Source organism: Hetaerina americana, unplaced genomic scaffold, assembly GCF_022747635.1.
Source record: "Hetaerina americana unplaced genomic scaffold, ioHetAmer1.1.p SCAF_89, whole genome shotgun sequence".
Lineage (NCBI taxonomy): Eukaryota > Metazoa > Arthropoda > Insecta > Odonata > Calopterygidae > Hetaerina > Hetaerina americana.
In genome coordinates, this window is record NW_027287527.1 from 1,128,162 (window position 1) to 1,148,892 (window position 20,731).

The 20,731-nt window shown below is 35.8% G+C and overlaps 1 protein-coding gene across 1 annotated transcript in view; it reads left to right on the forward strand.

The window, feature by feature from the left end:
• Positions 1 to 20,731, forward strand: part of LOC139698569 (putative helicase mov-10-B.1) — a 72,550-nt gene that overhangs the window by 25,081 nt on the left and 26,738 nt on the right. The window contains exons 5-10 of the mRNA XM_071597409.1: positions 878 to 999; positions 7,915 to 8,033; positions 9,703 to 9,825; positions 12,373 to 12,529; positions 13,196 to 13,356; positions 17,574 to 17,753. Coding sequence (XP_071453510.1) covers positions 878 to 999; positions 7,915 to 8,033; positions 9,703 to 9,825; positions 12,373 to 12,529; positions 13,196 to 13,356; positions 17,574 to 17,753 — 862 coding nt within the window. The remainder of the gene's footprint in view (positions 1 to 877; positions 1,000 to 7,914; positions 8,034 to 9,702; positions 9,826 to 12,372; positions 12,530 to 13,195; positions 13,357 to 17,573; positions 17,754 to 20,731) is intronic.

Sequence of the window (20,731 nt, forward strand, 5' to 3'; positions counted from 1 at the left end):
GGAGTAGTAGTAATAATTAGGGGAGGTAGATGATAGCCGTGTTCATTTACACTGCTAATGGGGAGTGTTTTGATAGAGGTAGGGTAGCAGAAAATGGGACAAGCCTGGAGAGAAACCTGCTGTTGGCATTAACGTACTCTTAGAAAATAAACAGAAAATGTCAAGAGCTCCTCAATTTTAAACATCCTGTCTAATGGGTAGGGTAATTCAATGGAAGTGCTGTGCACATGGATTGCTTGTGGGGATTGTGATACTAGTGAAAACTGCCAAAATTTGAGCTTGGGTCCTTGTGGTGGGAAGCCAGTACAATAGCCACCACGGTAACCTGATCCCCTAGATGATTAAACGTTATTGATTAGAGACCAAAAATTAATGTTACAATTTAGGTTTTGTTTTTATCATTATTCTTGGTAAAAATAATCAACTTTTAGCTAATATATCATATATTTAAACATTTTCATTTGCCATGAATTAATAGCTGCAATTTAATGCATTTTTTATGCCAAGTATATTGAATGTTTGTAAGAACAATTATCAATGCAATTTATGACATATTGTTCTATCCAATTTTGATATTCATTTGAGCAATAAGTGCTCATTCATGATCACTATGAATTATTTTCCATTTTTGACGAGTTTATGCCATTATTTTTACACAAATTTACATCCAATAAACCTGGTGTGTTAAATTAATTATCGTCCTCAATCATAAATAAGTATTGTGGCATTGTAGAGTTAACTATTTGTCAAACAGCCACTGATTCAGGGGATTCTCATTATTCCCCACTCTGTTTGTCCTGAGGCCAATCTAATTATGCTAGTTAAAGTCAAGTATTTTCAAAAATTTATTTTATTCTTTTTATCTTTTTTTATTCAGGTTCCAAGCATGATGTGACCGTAGAAATAGGTGCCTTGGATGTATCCATTTATCGCTATCCCATTGTGTTTATATTGCAGCCAAAATCAATGAGTAAACTTTTCTTTATAATTCGGGAATTGGTAAGTGACACTCTTATTCTCTTCTTTTATGAAGGTATAAAACTTGTGGGGGAAATAATCAGTAAAGTATTGATGGACACCTCGGTTATTTTACCTGGTTGACCAAATTGTGCACACTACTGTTTCATGATGCGATCATGAGGTAATGAATAATTTCCTCAATATTTATATTCAGCTCATTGTTTTATTTTCTGACATGTTAGATGGGTATGATATTATAAGTTCAGATTCAGTTTTGGAATAAATAAAAAAGCCTTTCATTGCTAGCAATGTTGTCTGAGGATCACTGAAACACATCGTCACCTCAGCGATCGCAATGCTTTCATCTATATTTTTTTAAATTTTTGTTTTTTATTTGATGAAGTTTTCTCGGGTGTTCCACCGGGTCAGGGGTTCCATGTTGGCCCAGGCCAACATGACTCAGTGGAAGACCTGACTCAGTGGAAGACCTGAGAAAACTTCATCAAGCAAATACGCCGGGAAAGCACGAGATCTTACTTCAGTTGTTTTTTAATCTGCCTGAAACAAGCATGGATGAGGAAAACACATGTCTATATGATGAGGTATGTTGCACAGATATTATAGTGCAATGCAACTTTTACTCAAAAAATGAAAAATCTTCAAAAGTTCCACTTTCACCCCCTAAATATAGGAGCACTATATGCTAGTGGCCTAAAGGCTGAGATTGAAACTGGCGTTTCCCTTATAACATGCAGGGTGATTTTTCATGGTTTTTTTGTGGAATAAACTGTGCCAAAAATACAGTAACTAGGTCACCCTTTTAGAAAAAATGGACAACTACAAACATGCATGAAAGATCTCTGGGGAATTTATGTTTATTCTTTTTCATATATTGTTTTAAAAATTGAACAGTAAAGATTTATTATTATTATTCATTTCCAAAACAGTGGACTAGAATGACTTTTCATATGGTGTTAAAAATTAGTTGGTTTAAGGAGAATCAAAGCAATGTTTAAGCATATTTTTTTATTTTTGGAACAAATCAAGGGCAGCACCGTCAACCCAGACTCTTATAGAACAACTCCATGGCAATCTGATATTTTTATCTTGTCTGAATAACCACCTAAATAACATTCAGGATATGGTTATGAAATTACGTAATTTCAACTTATGTGCAATTTGAATAGTCTCCATCAGGTGTTCATAAAGTGTATAAATTCCGTAGCTAACTCCAAGCTGTATTCATTTCATAGCACAGATCTATTTCTGGCAACTGATATTATGAGTTTTTTTAGTAGTTCACATTTTTCGCCACTATTGGCACTCCTTAATGCCGCACGGTATTGGAAATTATCCATGAAACTGTTCACGTTATTTCCCTCTCCCGTCTTTTTTAGATGTATTTGATTGAAATGAAGTCAAAAAATTTTTTTTTACTGGCTGATGTAATTGAGTAACTGTTTTAAATCCACACAGTGATGCAAAAATCAGGAAAACTGAAAATAAAATCATGTAAATATGGGGTTATACATGCATTGGAAAATTAGAAAATTTTATGGGACAATTTAAAAATGCTGAAAATTGTGGGAAAAAGTAAATTCCAATAATATAGTCATAGGATTTGACTGTATATTGATAAGAATGTGTGTTGATGTGTGTTAGCCCTGGTCTTAACATCCACATTTGGGCAGTTCATACGTCACTCATACCCAAGGACTCTGAGAAATGTACAGGTTGTGGAATAGTCTCCTATTCTTCCAACCCACTTTTTACTGCAATGTATTTATTAATTTTACCCTATTCACTCTATTAAATGCTTTCTCAAAATCTATGAAATGGGTAAATACATCCAGATAGTGTTCTATGTTCCTCTCTGTTAGCAATCTGATTACTGCATTGCCATCACGCGTGCCTCTCCCCTATATGAACCCAAACTTATCATCCCCTAAGTAATCATTTGCCCTGCTCTCCAGCCTCTTGTTGATTATTCTGAGAACCACTTTGGTTGAGTGCAAAATCAAACTTATTGTTCTGTAGTCATCGCTTATGGCTGCCATTCTCGTTTTCGGAATAAAATGTTGCATTGTAATGCTCATTTAGTGGATGTCTCTGTTGGAAGTTACTGTAGCGGCATCTTTCAGAGTTTCTTAGAAGAGGAACTAACATTGATCTGACAAAATCTTCTGGCCAAATTCCCCCCACATTCTCCTAAGCCTTCTTTAATGCCCTCTCTATCTCGTCGCCATTTATGCCTGCATCTAAGCTATTCTCATCTGCGTCATATTTTCTTTTAATATCTAAGCTTGCCTGCCAAATTCTTTACTGTGTAGTTAGTTCCTGTCCAAGAAACTTGTATATTGTAAATATTCTTTCTTGTATACAAAGTCTCCAATAAATATGCAATCTGGTAGCCATGATGCGGACTACTTTATTTCTATCATATTTTTTTAATTTTTATCACACTTATCATTCTCTAGACCTCACTTACTGCTGCCTTTCAATTTTTTGGAAAAGGAACTACATGGTCTGTGCAATAAATTTGCGAATTGCAATCTTGTGGCCATGACATGGACTATATGACACGACCCTGCCCACTAGCGGCTGACCTGAGACCCAATGAGCCATTTGTGCTTGGCGGATAGTCGAGTTGTGTGTTTGGTGCCCGTCATGTTAGTTTCTGTAGTCCTTGTATTTAATGTTTGTCAAAAATGGAAATTGACGAAATCATGGAGCAGCAAATCAGCATCAAGTTTTTTGGTGAAGTGCATTATCAAGTTATCAAGAAATAACTGAAATGTTGACAGCTGTTTACGGTGATAATGCTATGAAGAAAGCATCCGTTTTCAAGTGGATCAAGTGCTTCAAAGATGGCTGACAAGATGCCACGGATGATGAAAGATGGGAATGACCTTCAACCACCTGTGTTTGTGTCAACATTGATCGTGTGTGGTCCCTTGTCCTTACCGATCGTCGAAAAACTGTCTGAATGATAGCTGATGAACTGAATTTAGGAAAATCAACAGTGCACACTATTTTAACCAAACATGATGGATGGGTACTTCGCCATGACAATGCACCAGCACATTCAGTATTGATTGTTCGCCAGTTTCTGGCAAAAAATTCAATCACCATCCTTGATCATCCTCCTTATTTGCCAAGTCTGGCCCCCTGCGATTTTTTCCTATTCCCCAAATGCAAAAATGTGATGAGGGGACATGACTGGGAAGATGTGGACACAATAAAGTAAGAAATGAAGAGAAAACTAAAAAGCCTAACTGCCGACGACTTCCAAGGGTGTTTTAAACAGTGGAAAAAAAGATGGAATAAGTGCATAGCAACAAATGGAAAGTACTTTCAAGAGGACATAATCGATGTATACTAAATTTGCAAAATAAAGTTTTAATGGCCTCATTTTGCATATGCATTGGGCAGACCTCATATAATTCTTCCATCTTTCTTGAATTTTCCGTGGTTCAAGTGATAATTTGAACTTTTCTTTGATTGTTTGCTTGATTTTCTCTTCTTTCTTTTTGAGAAGGCTTTCAACTTCCTGTACTTTTAAAATTTTCATATACTTGCACTGCCTCTTCCAACATTAGTCTTTTACTCTCTTTATGTCATTCATTAGTTTTTTATTATTTTATTCTTTATGCTTCTTTCTACCTCTTTTTGTGGTTACATTCTTCCTGTTACATTCTTCCACTTCCTTCTCTCATCTATCTTTTTTTTCAAATTGTGTGTAATTGTTGGTTCCATTGTCCTTTTCATGATTACTGTAACTGTTGTTTCGTTTGCAGCTATCGATATTCCTTTATTCATATGGTCCCGTTTTTCCCGTGTAGTATTCAGCTCCCTTTCATCAGCCATAATTTTCTCTACAGCCTGCTGACACTCCATTTTTGTTGTTCCGGTTAATACTTCCATGATCCATTTCCTGAGCTTTCTTCTGTTTTATCTTTTTGAATAGGTTACACTTGATTATTTGCTACTTACCAAAGGACAAGTGTAATTTGAAAAGTTCTCGAAATAGAATAGAAAAAACGATTTACCTAAGTGAAGCTTTTTTTTATTTTTCAATGTAGTCGCCCTGCACACAAATGCTCTTGGTCCAGCGATGTTCCGAAGTCTTGATCCCTTCTAATAAATTATATTCTTTCTGGCCTACAAAATAACTATCTACTTTGGCTTTTAGTTCTTTGTTTGAAGGGAATCTCTGTCCAGCCAGGTAATTTTTGAGCTTAGGGAATAAATGGAAATTTGATTGTGTTAAATTAGGTGAATAAGGCAGGTGTGGCAAAAATTGGTATCTTAGTTCACATATTTTTGCTGTATCAATGGCAGTTCTGTGTGGGCACGCATTGTGTTGATGAAAGATGGCTTTCTTCCTTGCTAAACCTGGTGTTTTTTTTGTGCATCTTTTGCTGCAGTTGGTCCTGGAGGTTAGCGTAGTATTGTCTGGTAATAGTTTTACCACTGAGAAGATAATGTATCAGCATAATTCCTGTTGCATCCCAGAAAACTGAAGCCATCACCTTTCTGGCCAACTGTATTGCATTTGCTTTTTTTGGTGGTGGTGAATCAACATGTTTCCACTGCTTTGAAATCTGTTCTGTCCCTGGGGTATAGTAGTGGACCCAAGCTTTGTCTGTGGTCACAAACTGGTGCAGAAAACATTGTTGATTGCTCTTAAAAGAGGTCAAACATTGTTTGGAAATTTCCATTTTGATGCAGTTGTGATCCTGCATAAAGAGTTACGGCACCCATCAAGCAGATAATTTTCCCATATCCAATTTCACTTTTAAAATGTAATATGCCTGTTCAGATGATGAGTTGGTGGTCCTCATGACCATTTTATGCACTTTAACAATAATTTCTGGGGTGGTAACACATTTTGGCTGACCACTAAAATGGTTGATCTTCTAAGCTGCCCTGATTCATGATCCTAAACAATTTATACGTAATTTCCTTTGAATAAATGCTGTGCATAATTTTTTTTTAATTGAACACATTATCGTATTTTACAGAGTTGTATATATGTGCTTAAAGTTGATTAATCCAGTTTTTTGCCTTATGAATAAATATTGTGGAATGAATTATGCTCACTGTACATACATGTAAACTTGTACACACGTGTGTGCTTGTGTGTATACCTGTATATATGTGTAAGAGGTGTGACCGAAAACTGTCCGACCTGCGTTTTTTTATTGTTATTTTTTTACTGTGAGGGCATTGTGCACTACAAATTTGCTGCAAGAGGTCAATCAACAAAGAATATTATGTTGAAATTCTGAAAAGATTACGTAATGCCGTGAGAAGAAAATGACCGCGTTTCTGGTCAAGCGGTGACTGCCTTCTTCACCACGATAACGTGCCAGTGCATTCATCAAACCTTGTGTAGCAATTTTTGGCAAAACACAAGATTGTACAGCTTTGCTAGCCTCTGTACAGTCCCAACATAGCCCCCTGTGACTTTTGGATGTTCCCAAAATTGAAAATGGCACTCGAAGGGAAACAGTTCGATGACATAGAGTAATCCGTGCACAAGTAAAAATGTGTGAGCAGGGGCGTTGTCATGGTGCAAAAGCCAATTTTTGTTCTTCCCCAAATCTGGGCATTTTTGGTGAATTGCTTCGCACAAATTGCACATAACTTGCAGGTAATATTCCTCATTTACCGTTCTACCCTCTGGCAAGAACTCATGATGCACCACGCCCCTGCAGTTGAAGAAAACTGTAAGCAAAACTTTCACATTCAATCGAACTTGGCGTGCTTCTTCGACCTTGGCTCATGCTGCAGCTTCCATTGGGGTGATTGAGCTTTAGTTTCCACATCACAACCATAACCCCATGATTCATCACCAGATATGACCCTCTGGAGCAAATTTGGGTTGCCACCGACAGAGTCCAACCCTTCATTAGCAATGTGAATGCATTGCTGTTTTTGGTCAAAATTGAGTAATTTTGGTACAGATTTCATGGCGACCCACGTCATACCCAAATCATTGGCAAAAATCAAATGGCACGAGCCAATCAATATGTTTAGGTCCTCAGCAACTCCTCTAATGGTGATTCGATGATTGGCCAAAACTATTTACTTCACTTCATCAATGTTTTTGTCTGTTGTTGACGTGCTCGGGCATCCGGCACACTCTTTGTACTTCACATCTTCTCGGCCCTCTGATAACATTTTGTACCATGGGTAAATGTTGTTTTGGTTCAAGGTAGCTTCTCCATGTGCCACAGTCAACATTGGGAATGCGTTTGTTTACTTAATTTCGTTTTTCATGCAAAATTTGATACAGATTCTTTGATCCATTTTTTGGAACTGGCAAAAATCGAAGACAAGCCAGAGCATATCCAAGTAAAACAGCTATCAACAATTAACTGAACATTCGAAATGGCCAAACTTTTTGGCATAAGTGAGAGACGTAAGTACCAACATAACGCCACAAGAAAAATCAAAAATTAAGTATACGTAACCCGTGAAAATTCAAAATTAGCAATACTTTTTGAACAGACCTTGTAGACCCTACGTTTACATTTAAGGCCTTATAAATTAGTTCCATTGAAAGCCATAACCAGGAATATTGAAAGATTTTGTTCACTCTCGCCGATGCTTCTGGGCCAGGAGGCATTGACGTAAGAAGGAATTAAGTGTATGTGAAAGGGAAGGCTGCAAAAATACTAGTCCTGCCTGTATATGGTATCTACCTGAAAGTGTTGGTCCATGCTGAATGCCCATACAGATTGAGGAAAACAGACATTTTGGATAAGGAGTTCCCAGATGTTGGTTTAAAATTTAAAATTTTGGTGTATTTTTTATCCTTGATTAACTTTTTTTATTCATTGAACTTAACTGCTCCCAAGGTACAAAATATTAATAAAAAATAAGCTCATAGGGGTGGTTATAAGTGTATTTCACTAGATTCAGCATGTTTATGTATCATTTGGACAGGTAATCAAGGTGTCTTCTGGGGAAAAGCTAGTCAATTCCACGATGCCTGAGATCAGTCCATTTCAGGGCCTGGATTGGGTGCCAGTTACTGGCACTTATGAAGCCATAACAAAGAGTGGGTAAGTGAGCATATTTTCATTATGAGTGGTTTCTATCTGATTTGTGTTTGAAGACTGTGATAGAGGGGAGAATGTTTGAAAATGAGGTAGGGGCAAGAATAGGATAAGGATGCTGGACAGAAGGAAGTACATGAGAATTCATGTGTAATTATAAAAAGTTATTCTTTTGGGACTTGCTGTGGAGTAGGATGTTGGGTTGTGTTTTGTTAGGAGAGACAAGGTATTTATTTGGTTGTTGTATCCATCCAAAAACCTACCTAAACTAGTAGATTACCAATGTACTATTACCTACCCATAATCTAACATCTTATTCCCTGCATTGAATGCACATGTGTGTGTGAATTTAGGTCTTCATTTAGGTCTTCATGAAGCAATGACCACAGGTTAGAAGTTCGAAGTTTTGCAATGATTAAACAAAGGCAAACAAGTATTAATCTTCAGATGAAGCTTAAAATATTAAGAGAAGTGGTTCTCAGAGATAGGACTACAACTCAGATTACTCTAGCTTTAAGGATCCCAAAGTAAATTCTTTCAATGATACTTAAGAATTTTGATAAAATAGGCCAAGCGGCTGTGTCGGGATACGTGGGGCTCAAAACCAAGCATATGCATGGACCTCATTATAAAGATGTCGTAGATGAGCTAATGGGGTATTTTAATCACATCTGAGCAATAGACATGCCCTTTAGTTGGCCCGTTATTCAACAAAAGCATGTCAATTCCATCGCTTGGGAATCAAAGACCTCAAGTGAATAATAAGGTATTACTCCAGGACATGAAATATGTTTTGAGTCTGAGAAAAAACTCGAAAGTAAAAATGTCACCAATTTATCCATCATCTAATACACATGAATAATGGCACATATTGATATAAACTGGTTCCAAACTATTACTTAAGTTATTCTATACTGTGGCAGATACTTATTTGCACTCTTATGGCCTCAAACCCTAACAAAGATAGTCCAGGTTTCCATGGATGTATCCTCAAACAATTTGATAAATTGCCCTCAATATCTTATAAAAGACACAATGCTTAAAAATAATGAAAAAGTGGCAGAGGATAGTGTGATTAAGTTGACGTTAACAACAACAAAAAGATGTAAAACACTCTAATATATATGTACAAGGCCCCGTCAATGAATACCTTGCAAAACTGGGTTGATGCAGTAATAATGTATGTAACTTGAAATTTATTTTGCTTTTCTACATATTCACCCTGTGCATTCAGAAATTCATCCCATCTCTTAGGAAGTACTTGATAGCTGACAGCATAGAAGTCTTTTGTTTGCTGTCGCAAGCCAACGAGTAAACTCTGTAGCCATGTAAATGACTTTTTAGGGGCCGAAACAGATGAAAATCGAGGGGGGCTAAGTTGGGACTGTATAGTGGATGTTCCAAGCATTTCCAAAATAATGGTAGTAGCATCTCTTTTTGTTCGTAACGATACATTTGCAACTTATATATTGACTTACCCACGTATAAATCCTTAAAAGGTTGCTTTAGTTATTGTCTCATCTCATTAATGTTCAACAAGTTATGTAATTAATTTTATTATTTAGTTTATTAAATTGAAATATGAAGGACCCTAATTTTCACTCATATTTCCCTAGGTTTTTATGTATTCCGAGGAAAAAAATATTTTTTCATGAAAAGTCTTTATTTTTTTCAGGGCTGTGGTCAGTAAGATAAACGACTATCCTATTCCAATCAACCTGGTGTCATTTTTTGCATCTGGACTGAGGTATTATGAAGGAATGCCAATTGAAACACAGAATGCTTATCACAGGTTCAAGTAAGCAAATGTTAAATGAGTGTTATTAATATTCCATACCTGTATTGACAGTTAATACCTGTATTTCATTAGGTTTGGTCAAACATTTTCACTAAGAATATTTATGTGCCAAGTAATACCATAGATAACTTTCCTTCTCAGCAATGATTGCTATCTGTGAGCAAATGGAATTGTTTCCATTGTTGTATGATAGAAAGCTTTGGGAAGGGAAATGCAGTTCATGTGCTCATTCAGCGGAGTGAATGTTTTGCTATGAAAAATTGAAGTTATTGGTAAGACTTGGTGGTGTTGAAATTTCTTGTTGAAAATGAGTACCAAATGAGGCCAAAATGTAAGCCAGTATTTTATGTAACAATTTGGAATGAACGAAATCACCCTTACACTTAAATTTGAACATCAGAAAATATTCTTGAATCACCAAGGGCTAAGCAATATTTAATTAATTATCACAAAAGTTATGATTTTTATTTGCAGTTAGAGTGAATTCCTATTTATTGGATATATAATGTTAAAAATTCTCAACATAATTCGTTAGATGTATTAAGATTGTTTATATCACTAAATATGTTTAATAATTGTTAAATAATGTATTTTGTTTCTTCTGAATTATTTTCAAAAGTTATTTGTTCATTAAAATGCCAGTAGCATTACATGGCATAATATTTGGAATTGTACAATGGCATGCACAGTACAGCTCCACCCAAGTCATGTGATTTATTGGGTACCAGATCTTCCTGGGAAACCATAACCAACACAGGGAAAGGAACTGGCCCTCCTACCCTTATGTGTGAATTTCACATGCTGTTGGGCTTAGTACTGGATGAACTCTACCATCACCTACCAAACCGACCTTTGGGTTGAATACTGTGTTTTAAAGTGGCCTGTGTAAGTTGAACTCATACTTACATTGGCTTCAAGGCTGTTCAGGGTCAACTATTTCAGTACCAATTACATAAATAGGCTGATTTTCCTGTGATATGATCAATGGCACCTATTGTAACTTCTCTGATTCGGGACAGAAAAATACAAAATGAAGTTGTATGCAATCTACGGTAGTATGTAATAATTTGATGAAAGAATAATAATTCTCTGAATAAACATTTGTTATTTGTGCTATCAAATATCAAAGCTATATATGTAAATGAAGGAATCCTATGAAATTATTAGAACCAAAAAAGTGGACCATTAAATTGCTATGAACTGAGAGATAACTTTGCTATGGTTACAATGTGGTTTTTTTTTGGGTGGTGACCAAGAGCTAAGGTTATTTGCACCATTAGGGATGGATGGGAAAGAAAGGATGGAAAGAAACCCAGCATCGGCATTAGCCTACTTCTGTCGAAAAGCGGGTTACAATGTTCACATTCAGTAGTGAGCAATCTTATTTGTTTGTAAATTTTGATTTTTTTGTTATTTTTAAGTTAACATTCGATAACTAACATTTAGTTTTAATGAGGCATTGTAATACTAAGCCTTTGTCAATTAGTATATGCAGGTTTAGTTGTATATTTGTTTGTTTTCTATAAACATAAATGTGTCTGTAATGTAACAATAGGGAAACATTTATTCAAATGCCTCTTGACTATCATTTAAGAGAAAATGAATTTCCTGTAGCCCTCTCACTAAATTTTGGTTTTAACTGTAGGCTGTGTATAACATGAATGCCATATGTTCTTAGTTGATTCTATGACTGATTATTCAATGTGATAATGAAACTACCTTTTAAAAAGCAGTGTGATCATGATGAAATTCTTAATGGTACATGTGACTTGGAGAACCTTTCCTAGCATAGAATATCATTTGGATTTGGAATCATAAATGTGGGAAGAGAGAATGACAAGAATATTTTACTCATGCCAGAGTGCCCTAAGACTTGCGTTTCATGCATCAATATGGCTGGATTAAATTCTGGGTGGTAATTAGAAATTGTGGAGCATCCACCATAGTCAATAGATGAGAGACAGTCTTCCTTTGGCTTGGTTAAGGAGAAGAATGAAACACGTTAATTATTAAACTGACTGCATCTGCTAACTCTGACAGGTTTGAGTAATTACAATGAATTTATGGAAAGTTAAATTTGTGTCAAAAAAGGGCACCTATATGCTTATACAGAATGTTATTACTAATATTTCTCATTCATATATTATAAAAATGCAGCATAAAGTGTGAGGGTTTTCATAATTTTCTGTGGTTGCATTAAGATCTTTCACTCAAGGCACCTGATAATGATGCAATAGGGTCAAAACATTTAAAAAAAAAGCTTAAAGTGCATTGCTTGTGGAAGATAGTGTATAAAAAAATTAAGGACTTGTAACCTGATTTGTAGAACCCTAGAAATAATGCCTCGTGCCAATTCTAATTAAAAGGATTTTTTTAATTCTAAAAATGTAATGTTGCTTCAAGTAACTGAATAATTGCTTTCTGAAGTTATTTTGAAATGTTAAGCGCAGACACAAAATGTATTCATTATCTCAGTTTTGGACTCTGATATCACCTGAGCAGTAAATGTGGCAACCTGATTAAATTTAACATTTGTTTTATTTGCAGTAGCCTCGTGACTGATGGAGTTACTCGGGAAAACTATGCTGACTATTTTCATATGCTGCTTCATTATGATGAATTCGAAGCACAGAGGCATATTGAGAAATTCAATATGACTGGTGTCCATTTGATGCTGGCAGAAGATGATAATGTGGAACTTGAGGTATGTATATTTATGGAGTGGTGGTAGAAAATATTGGATAACAGCTTACTCTAGTTGCTCGATGATTAAGTTGAGAGATACATTTTTTGAATGATTACAACCTGAAAATTAACGACTGGTAATGAAAATTCAATTTGTAATAAACTAAGAAGTATGAAAATAAATAGTTTATTATTTATATGTACCAATTCTTTTTTAATAGAAAGCTTCGTAGAGATATTTGTTTTTGGTGATGCTACTACATAAATTGCCACTCAGCATTATTATTTAATAAGTTTCTGGCACGCATGGTCCTTCCCTTTTTAGGTTGATGCCTCATATGCATGGTACGATGCAACAAAGTAATTTCAACAAAATATAAAATTCTGTTACTTACTGCTGACTCAAAACAAGTGTTATTTTCAGCATTTGTAATCAAATCAACCATTTTCTATGCCTTTATTTGGGAAAAAATACTTAATAGTAAGTATTTTTCTGACAAATCGGACTATCCTTATTTGTCTAAGTTATACATATTTACCCCCAGCCCATAAGACGTTGGCTGATTTCAGAGCATTTTGGAATAAAAAAGTGTCTCTTATGGTCTGGAATTATGGTACTCTCATATGTACTATTGTCTTTTCTCTGATTTTTGCCCTAAATGTAATGTTAATGTTATTCTCATAGGTGCCTGGGCTTGAAGAAAAACGACCATCCCTCCTGGAGAATGATATGGTTTACATAAGATTTCGGCATGGTCCAAACCCTGAAGACATTGATTCCATACAGTACGAGGGGAAGATCAGTAAAATTAATCGAAGCACAATTTGGATTGAATGCAGAAATGGGTACAGTTTTTTTTTTACATTCCTTACAAATTGAATATTTACGTGGGTCATTTAATAAGTAATTAGGAGAAAAAAATTATTTTGGGTAGAATTGAATTTTTTTCAACTTCATCTCATTTTAGCTTGATACACTTTTCTCGGCATCTCTCCAAACTTTTTTAAGCCATCTAAAGAGTAGGTTTCCTAAGGTCCTAAAAGTAGGCATCTGTGTTGGCAATGTCAACCTCATTCAATGTGATTAGTTTTTCATCAAGCCATTTTTTCAAGTTAGGAATTAAAACAAGTTCCTCAGGGTCAAATCTGGTGGATTGTAATAATTAAAATTTTAATTCCATAATTTTCACCATCGAAACTGCACAGGTGTGCACCAGTGCATTTTTTTGATAGAAAAGAATTTTTTTCTTTGGAAAATGAGAACTATATTCCTTAATTTCTTTGCTCAACCTGTGCCATAACTGCACATAACAATCTACATGTATCATTTGTACTTTTTGCCAGTAATCAATGCGATGAGTGCATGCATCCCATAAAACGATGGCCATCACATGTCAGCTAATTCCAACATCTTTGCATTCTTCGAAGTTGGATCATCTTTTGAAACTCACTGTTTCGACTGTTCTTTAGTCTTTGCATTGTAGTAGTGTATCCATGTTTCATCCACAGTTATGTATCAATGCAGAAACTCTTTAGGATTGCGATAGGAAAGCACTAAACCAACCTCTAAATCAACCACATGATTACATTTATTCTCCGCTGAGAACAAACATGGCACCCATCTTGCGGAGATTTTTTTCACACCCAATTTTTTGTCCAAAATTGAAAGCCCTACCATGTGATAAGACCATGGAGACACGTATTTTGCAAGCTTTGATTTGTTGATTATTCAAACTAATTTTTTTCCATATTTATGTGTTAACAAATTTTGGTGCTCATTCGACTATGAAATTGACATCACATAATGGATATAGCTGAACCTTCCTTTAATAGCAGTCTAGTGAGACTTAAGGCTTACTGAAAGCAAACCTTTTCTACTATGATACTATGAATGCCACCTGTTGGATTTTCTAAGGAGCTATTAAATGACTCTCGTAGCAAAACTTATTAATAAGTCCTCATTTACACCTTTAGGTAAAAGTTTGTAATGATTCAGTTTGGGATGAAAAGTGATATGTTTTTTTCCATATTTATTTTTTTAACTTGGACAGCACCAATAGAGAGAAAGGCACAGAAGAGGGCCTAACCAGTTAGAATAGGTCTTGGAATGTTTGGATGATGTTGAGGACTGGGAAATTAGAAGACATAAAAAAGGAGATAAAAAAAGGAAATAATTGAAATTCTATGGCTGTGCATGGTGAGATGGAAGGAAAGCAGGGATTACTAAAGTGATAGTTCTAGAGTAATATACAGCAGAGTAACATAAAGGTATCATGAGGTATGAAGGGAAATCTGTATGCCCTGTCCAAGATAAGGAAGGAAAACTATTGATTGATCCTGGAAAGATTACATAGAGGATCCTTGTGATAAAGATATTAGGCATGGAATGAGAAAATTACCTGGGTGAGAGTATGTCCAGGCATACTTGATTAAAAGATATCAAATTAAGGCAATTAAAAATTAAATAAGGCTTTGTGATTAGATAGCATCCCCACTGAATTACTTTAGGGTGTAGGAAAGGGAGGATGGAAGATTTTTTATGAGTTAATTCATTGCATTTATCAGGGGGGGAGGAACTTGGCTGGAAGGCTTGGTCAGATCGGTGTCCATTCCAAAAAAGGGAAAGGCAGATGTGTGGACAGTGAAATACTCTTTGATTTCACACTCATCCTTAGTAATACTTAAGATCATCAATTTAAGGATGGAGAGAGCAAATGATTACTTAGGGATGATCAGGTTTGGTTCAGACATAGAATACAATCAGGATGTATACAGGGTACAGCACTTTTCTCCAGACCTTTCAATTTGAATTTCCCACCATATTGTAGATCCACTGGAGGTCGCGATAGGTGTTCTTTAAAGCTATAGGCATCTAGTAAACAGGCATAACCTCAAAATGGCCTAGATGTTACTGTTACGTACAACTGCGGAGTACAATCGAAAATTCGCTAATATCGAAAGTGTTCGCGCTGGGCGTTTGCCCAGTGAAATAGTTTGATTCTTCAGGTACCCCAGATCAATTGTTTAAGATATTGTGACTAAGTGTAATGCTTCGGAGAAGTCTATGGGAAGGTTTTGCTTTTTGAAAATTTTTTATTTTAAAATTTGCAAATTCGAAACTTTTTGCAATTTTTCCCGACTGGGCAAATTTTGAAGAATGTCGTGAAACTGTGGCTGTTAACTATGGCCTCGGGGAGACAATATGTCAATCAACAGGATGGCACACCAGCTCATATGAGTTATTTAGTCCAAAACTGGCTCTCGGATAACATTGACATGTTCTGGTCAAAGGAGTTCTGGCCCCCCGAAGAGCTGGGACTTGAACCCCCTCGACTATTATGTTTACAGCGTAGTCGAAAGAGTTACCATTTAGACAAGGCTGCCTAATGTCACTTCTCTACGCACCGCTCTCCTAGCTGCATTCGCGAATATGTACAGTGCTGTTTTAAAGAGTGGGTGCGATTGATTCAGGACAAGATTGGAGGTGATCATTGCAGCTGAAGGGGGTTACATTGAGTAATGCTACTCTTGACAGATACCACTACTTGTGTGTAAAAGGATTCTCATTTGTATTTTTTTTTAACATATTTGCTTTTAAACAAAAGTGTCCAGATTTAAATGCCGTACTCTGTATGTATTTTTCATAAATTTTTAAAAAGGCATTTCATAGGGTAAATTGGATTGAATTACTTAATTAATTGCAGAAAATAAGATTTGATTGAAAGAATAGGAGACTTGCCCGTGATTGGTGCATGTTGCAGACTGCTCAGCTGTGAGCAGCCTGAATGGCTGGAGAGTTGGAATGGGCAGTGTTGGGAAGAGTGGTAAGACAGGGGTGTCCATTATTCCTTTGCCTTTGTAAATACATATGAAGGAAATGGTAAAAGAGGCTTGGGAAGAACTATAGGTGGGAATGAAAATGGAGGGAATTCATAAAATCAATCAGGTAAATTGATGTTCAGGTATGGATGTATCAAGTTTATCAAGCTATAGTTAGCCAATCAGCCAAGGTGTCACAATTATTGCTGATTACATATGAAAATTAGTGTAACAAGTATGTAATTTGAATCGGTGTAAGCAAAATAAAGTTCACAAGGTTTTCCAGGAATGGGAAGGCTAAGTTAAATGCTAACATAGGAGGACTTAAACTAAAGCAGGTGGAACAGTTTACCTATCTTGGGAGTGTTATAGACTAAAATGGTCAAAGTAGTTGGTATATAAGAAGAATAATTGAAATAAGTGAAAGAGGGTTTTACAAGGAGAACTGAGTTGATGAGAGAAATGTTGAGTGAGGATAATAAGAAAAGATGAGTGAAAGCTTTTAGATGGAGTGTGGTTATGTTCGGCACAGAAATATGGTCATTGAAGTGGGATAATAGGTATGGATTGGAGGCTTTTGAAATGTGGGTTTGGAGATGGATGTAAAAGGTGAAATGGGCAGAAAGGAAAAGAAACAATAAGTACTAGTTAGAGGAGGAAAGAGGATTTTTGAGAGAAATCCAAAGGAGGCAGGAATGGTGGATGGTTGCATTTGGTTGTGGTTGAATATTGAACACTGATAGAGGGAAAGATGCTCGACAAGCAAGGTAAGGGAGGCAAAGGATAGGCATGTTGGAAGGAATAAGGGAGGTGGAGAATATTAAATATTAATACTATTAAGGAAAAGTTTATTCTATTATAGGGTGTAAAGTTGTATTTTCAGGCAAGGTTTGGATGTGTGTTAGGGTGTAATCTGTGTCCATACAGGACCTGATTTGAACAGTAGACTGCCTTTACTTTACCTTCAGATTCAAAAATATTTTATGTTGCTGGAAAAAATATTTTATCTCCACAAATACTGGTATTTCTGCATTGTAGCTGTTATCATCCAGACACATCCTAGAAAAGCATAATGTTGTCTATCCTACTTAATTTGATATATTGTGCAAAATTTGGAAGATATTGAAAAATCAGTTTTTGAAATTGAATCCTTATATCCAAATTAAATGGTATTGTCCCCATGAATTTGAAATTATTCCTTTCTTACAATGAATAAAATTCATGGTATGATTTTTTTTTTACAGCTTAACTAGTCTGGTTTACCCTGGAGCTGTCTTTGATGTACGATTTGGATTCAATCGATTCTCTGTAGTTATAGAGCATCGTTCAATTGAAAATATGGTTGAGCGAGATCTTCTTGATTATGTATTTCCAGATGAAAATCTCGTGTCAAAAGTGGATATGAGTCAGTTGCCTAAGCTTGGGTGAGTAGTTTTCAAGTTTAAAAAAAATATTTTTCAAGTTACTTATATTATTTATTCATTAAGGTTCTTTAAATTTTTCTATTCTATCACACCAGTGTAATAGAACAATAGCATGACATTTGCAATGTGTGAAGAGAGGAGATATTGATAAATTTTCCTTGTCCAGAAGACTTCTGGACTCCCACATTTGTGTTAGTTTGCTATGAAGATCTCAATGAATTTCTTGTGAAAATTGCTTTATTTTGTAAGATAGATATGATTTTTATCAAGTGATGAAGTAATTAGGAAAAGTGGGTGAAGAGAGAAGCATGAGGATGACACTTACATGGTGCTTGACCCCATTGAGGTGACTGTTTCAGTGATGTTGTCAAGGTGAAAATACTATTGAGGAAGGTAACAGGAAACCACCTGAATTATCATTCCATGATAAATACGGATGGAAACTGATATAAGGAATCATGGCAACTAAAGAACTCGTAAAGACTAAACTACTAGAAAAGAATAAAGACTTCTGGGTTGTGTTTTGGGGGGGCAAGGCCTTCATGGTCATCACCACATGAAATCCTTACATCACTTAGCTGAAACTGGAGAAAAAGAAGACCAAAATGTTTAAGGTGGGTACGTTGAAGTTTAGGATGATGATTAGGATAGGGAAGATGGAAAACATTAAGATAGATAGGGTGTAAGTATGTTAGGTTTGTTTGAGATGAGATGGAGAGACAGCGGGGATTATGCAGAGAGATTGGAATGGATTGAAGGGGTAGAAGAATTATTCAAAGCATGTACATGAATTAGGCAACAGAAGTAACGGTAGCAGAGGGTGAATTGGGATGGGCGGTAATTGGCAGGGAAGGGGCACAGGGTTGCCCATTATCATTAGTATTTTGAAAATATAGCTGAGCAAATGTTAAGGCTAGCATAGAAACGTCTGGAGCTGGGAATAAAAGTGAGCAAAATGATTGAATGAAGTTTGCAGATGATCAAGTAACCGTGAATCAGACAGTGTGGGGATTTTATTTGTTCATGAGTGCTTTGCAAGAGCAGTCCAAGAGGTATGAAATAAACCACAATAAAACAAAATTATTGAGACTCTTTAGAAGTAGGAAAACGAAGCTAAATATTTAAGCAGTATGGAATAAATTAGAGCAGGTTGGACTGCATTTTAGGGGAAAGGTGCATGGCATTGTAAAGGGGACATTAGAAGAATTGCATTGAGAAAAGAGGCATATGCAAGAAGAAGAAGAGAATATCTAAAGGGTACACTGAGTAAAGATGTGAAGATTTGGATTAACTTAAATACGGATCATAGTGCTTAATGGACATGAGATTTGGTCTTTGAGGCAATAGGATGAGCTTTTTGAGGTGAGACCCTTCTAGATAATGTGGTGGAGAATGAAGAAAATAAGTTGTGTAGGGAAGAAGACAAATGCTGAGGTTTTAAATTTGGTGGGTAAAGAGTTACTTGGAGGGGGGGGGTGGTTAGTATATACTTAAATTTATTATTACCAATACTGTGTGAGGGCTGTCCAATTAAGAATGATCGTAAAATTTTAATTCGTCTTTTTTATTCTACAAATTTAGTTTTATTTTTCCATTATTAGCCTGAAGTGCAATTGGTGCGGTATAAGTTTCATTGATTTGAATCCATTATTGCTTCAGTGGGAGCCTTTGCAAGTTGAAACATGCTTAGTTATCTTATGCCTACATCTTATGATGAAAAAATGCTTTTCATAAAGTTGTTTCTTCATATATGGGAACAGTGAAAAGTCAAATGAGGCTAGATCTGCATTATAAGGAGGAGGATGAGGAGCACACTTCATTGATTTTTGAGAGTAATCATGATTTTGCCTCGGGTTTTGCAGTTCTTACAAACACAGTAAATGTGAAATTTTGCTGTTTCCAATGTGTGGGTGGCACCCAATGATATTTTCTATGTTTCTGATTGTGCTCTTGATGATATTCAATGAATTTCTCTCACGGTGGTAGCAATGATGTTAATATTTACTTTCATGAGGCAGTGACTGGAGCTCTGGGTCTATCTTCCTTTGCAATTGCCTCCCCTCTTAAAAATTTTAAGCCATCTTTCAGCTGAGCTATATGGAATAACATAATCACCACAATCTCTTCCTGTGAAATTAAATGGGCTTCAGCCGACCCTTTGTTCCAGTGAAAGCAAAATTTTAAATTTGCGTGTTGCCCATAGCATGTTACCTCCATCATTGCCATAGGCAAAGTGAGCATGTTTCAACTTGCAACAGCCGCCAGTGTTGTATTACTGGGTTTAAAGTAATGGAACTTGTACCACATGTACATTAAGATAGCAATGCAGCAAAATTAAATTTTGCACTATAAATTATTCAAGTAAAAGATTAATGAGCATTCCTTATTGAACTGCCTTTCTATGATAAACAGGTAGGTTTTGGAAGTTATCCATCAAATATTACATATCCTTTCAAACTTATGACATTATTCTAATCAGTATAAAAGTTAAATATTCACTGCCCTATACCATTTCATTCGTCAGCTCCTCTTGAGGGTTCATTACTTTTAATGTGGTCCTAAGTATTCTCTACTTTGCTATTCACTTGTTAACAAATGCTCTCCCCTCTGTCACAAATTTAAACACCCTCCAGTTAATCACTTCTTTTGGTTTAACCTTAATATCTCCAGATATTTTTTCATGGATGTTTTCATTTTTTCTAAATTGTATGAAACATTGTTAAAAGTCACTTTCACTAAATCCTCCTCATTATTGTTTGGTAGTTTTCCATTTAAGGTAGATTTTAGATCAGCAAAAAAACTTAACACCGATACATTTCTTAGCCTATACAACATCCTAGGATCACTAAAATCCCCACACCAGAGTCAAATGTTTTTCAGTCCTGCATACATTATCCTCTCCCCTCATTTTTCCTATTCTTTTCCTCCATCTACTTCCCCTGATTAACATTCTCCGCTGCATCACAGTCTTTAACAAT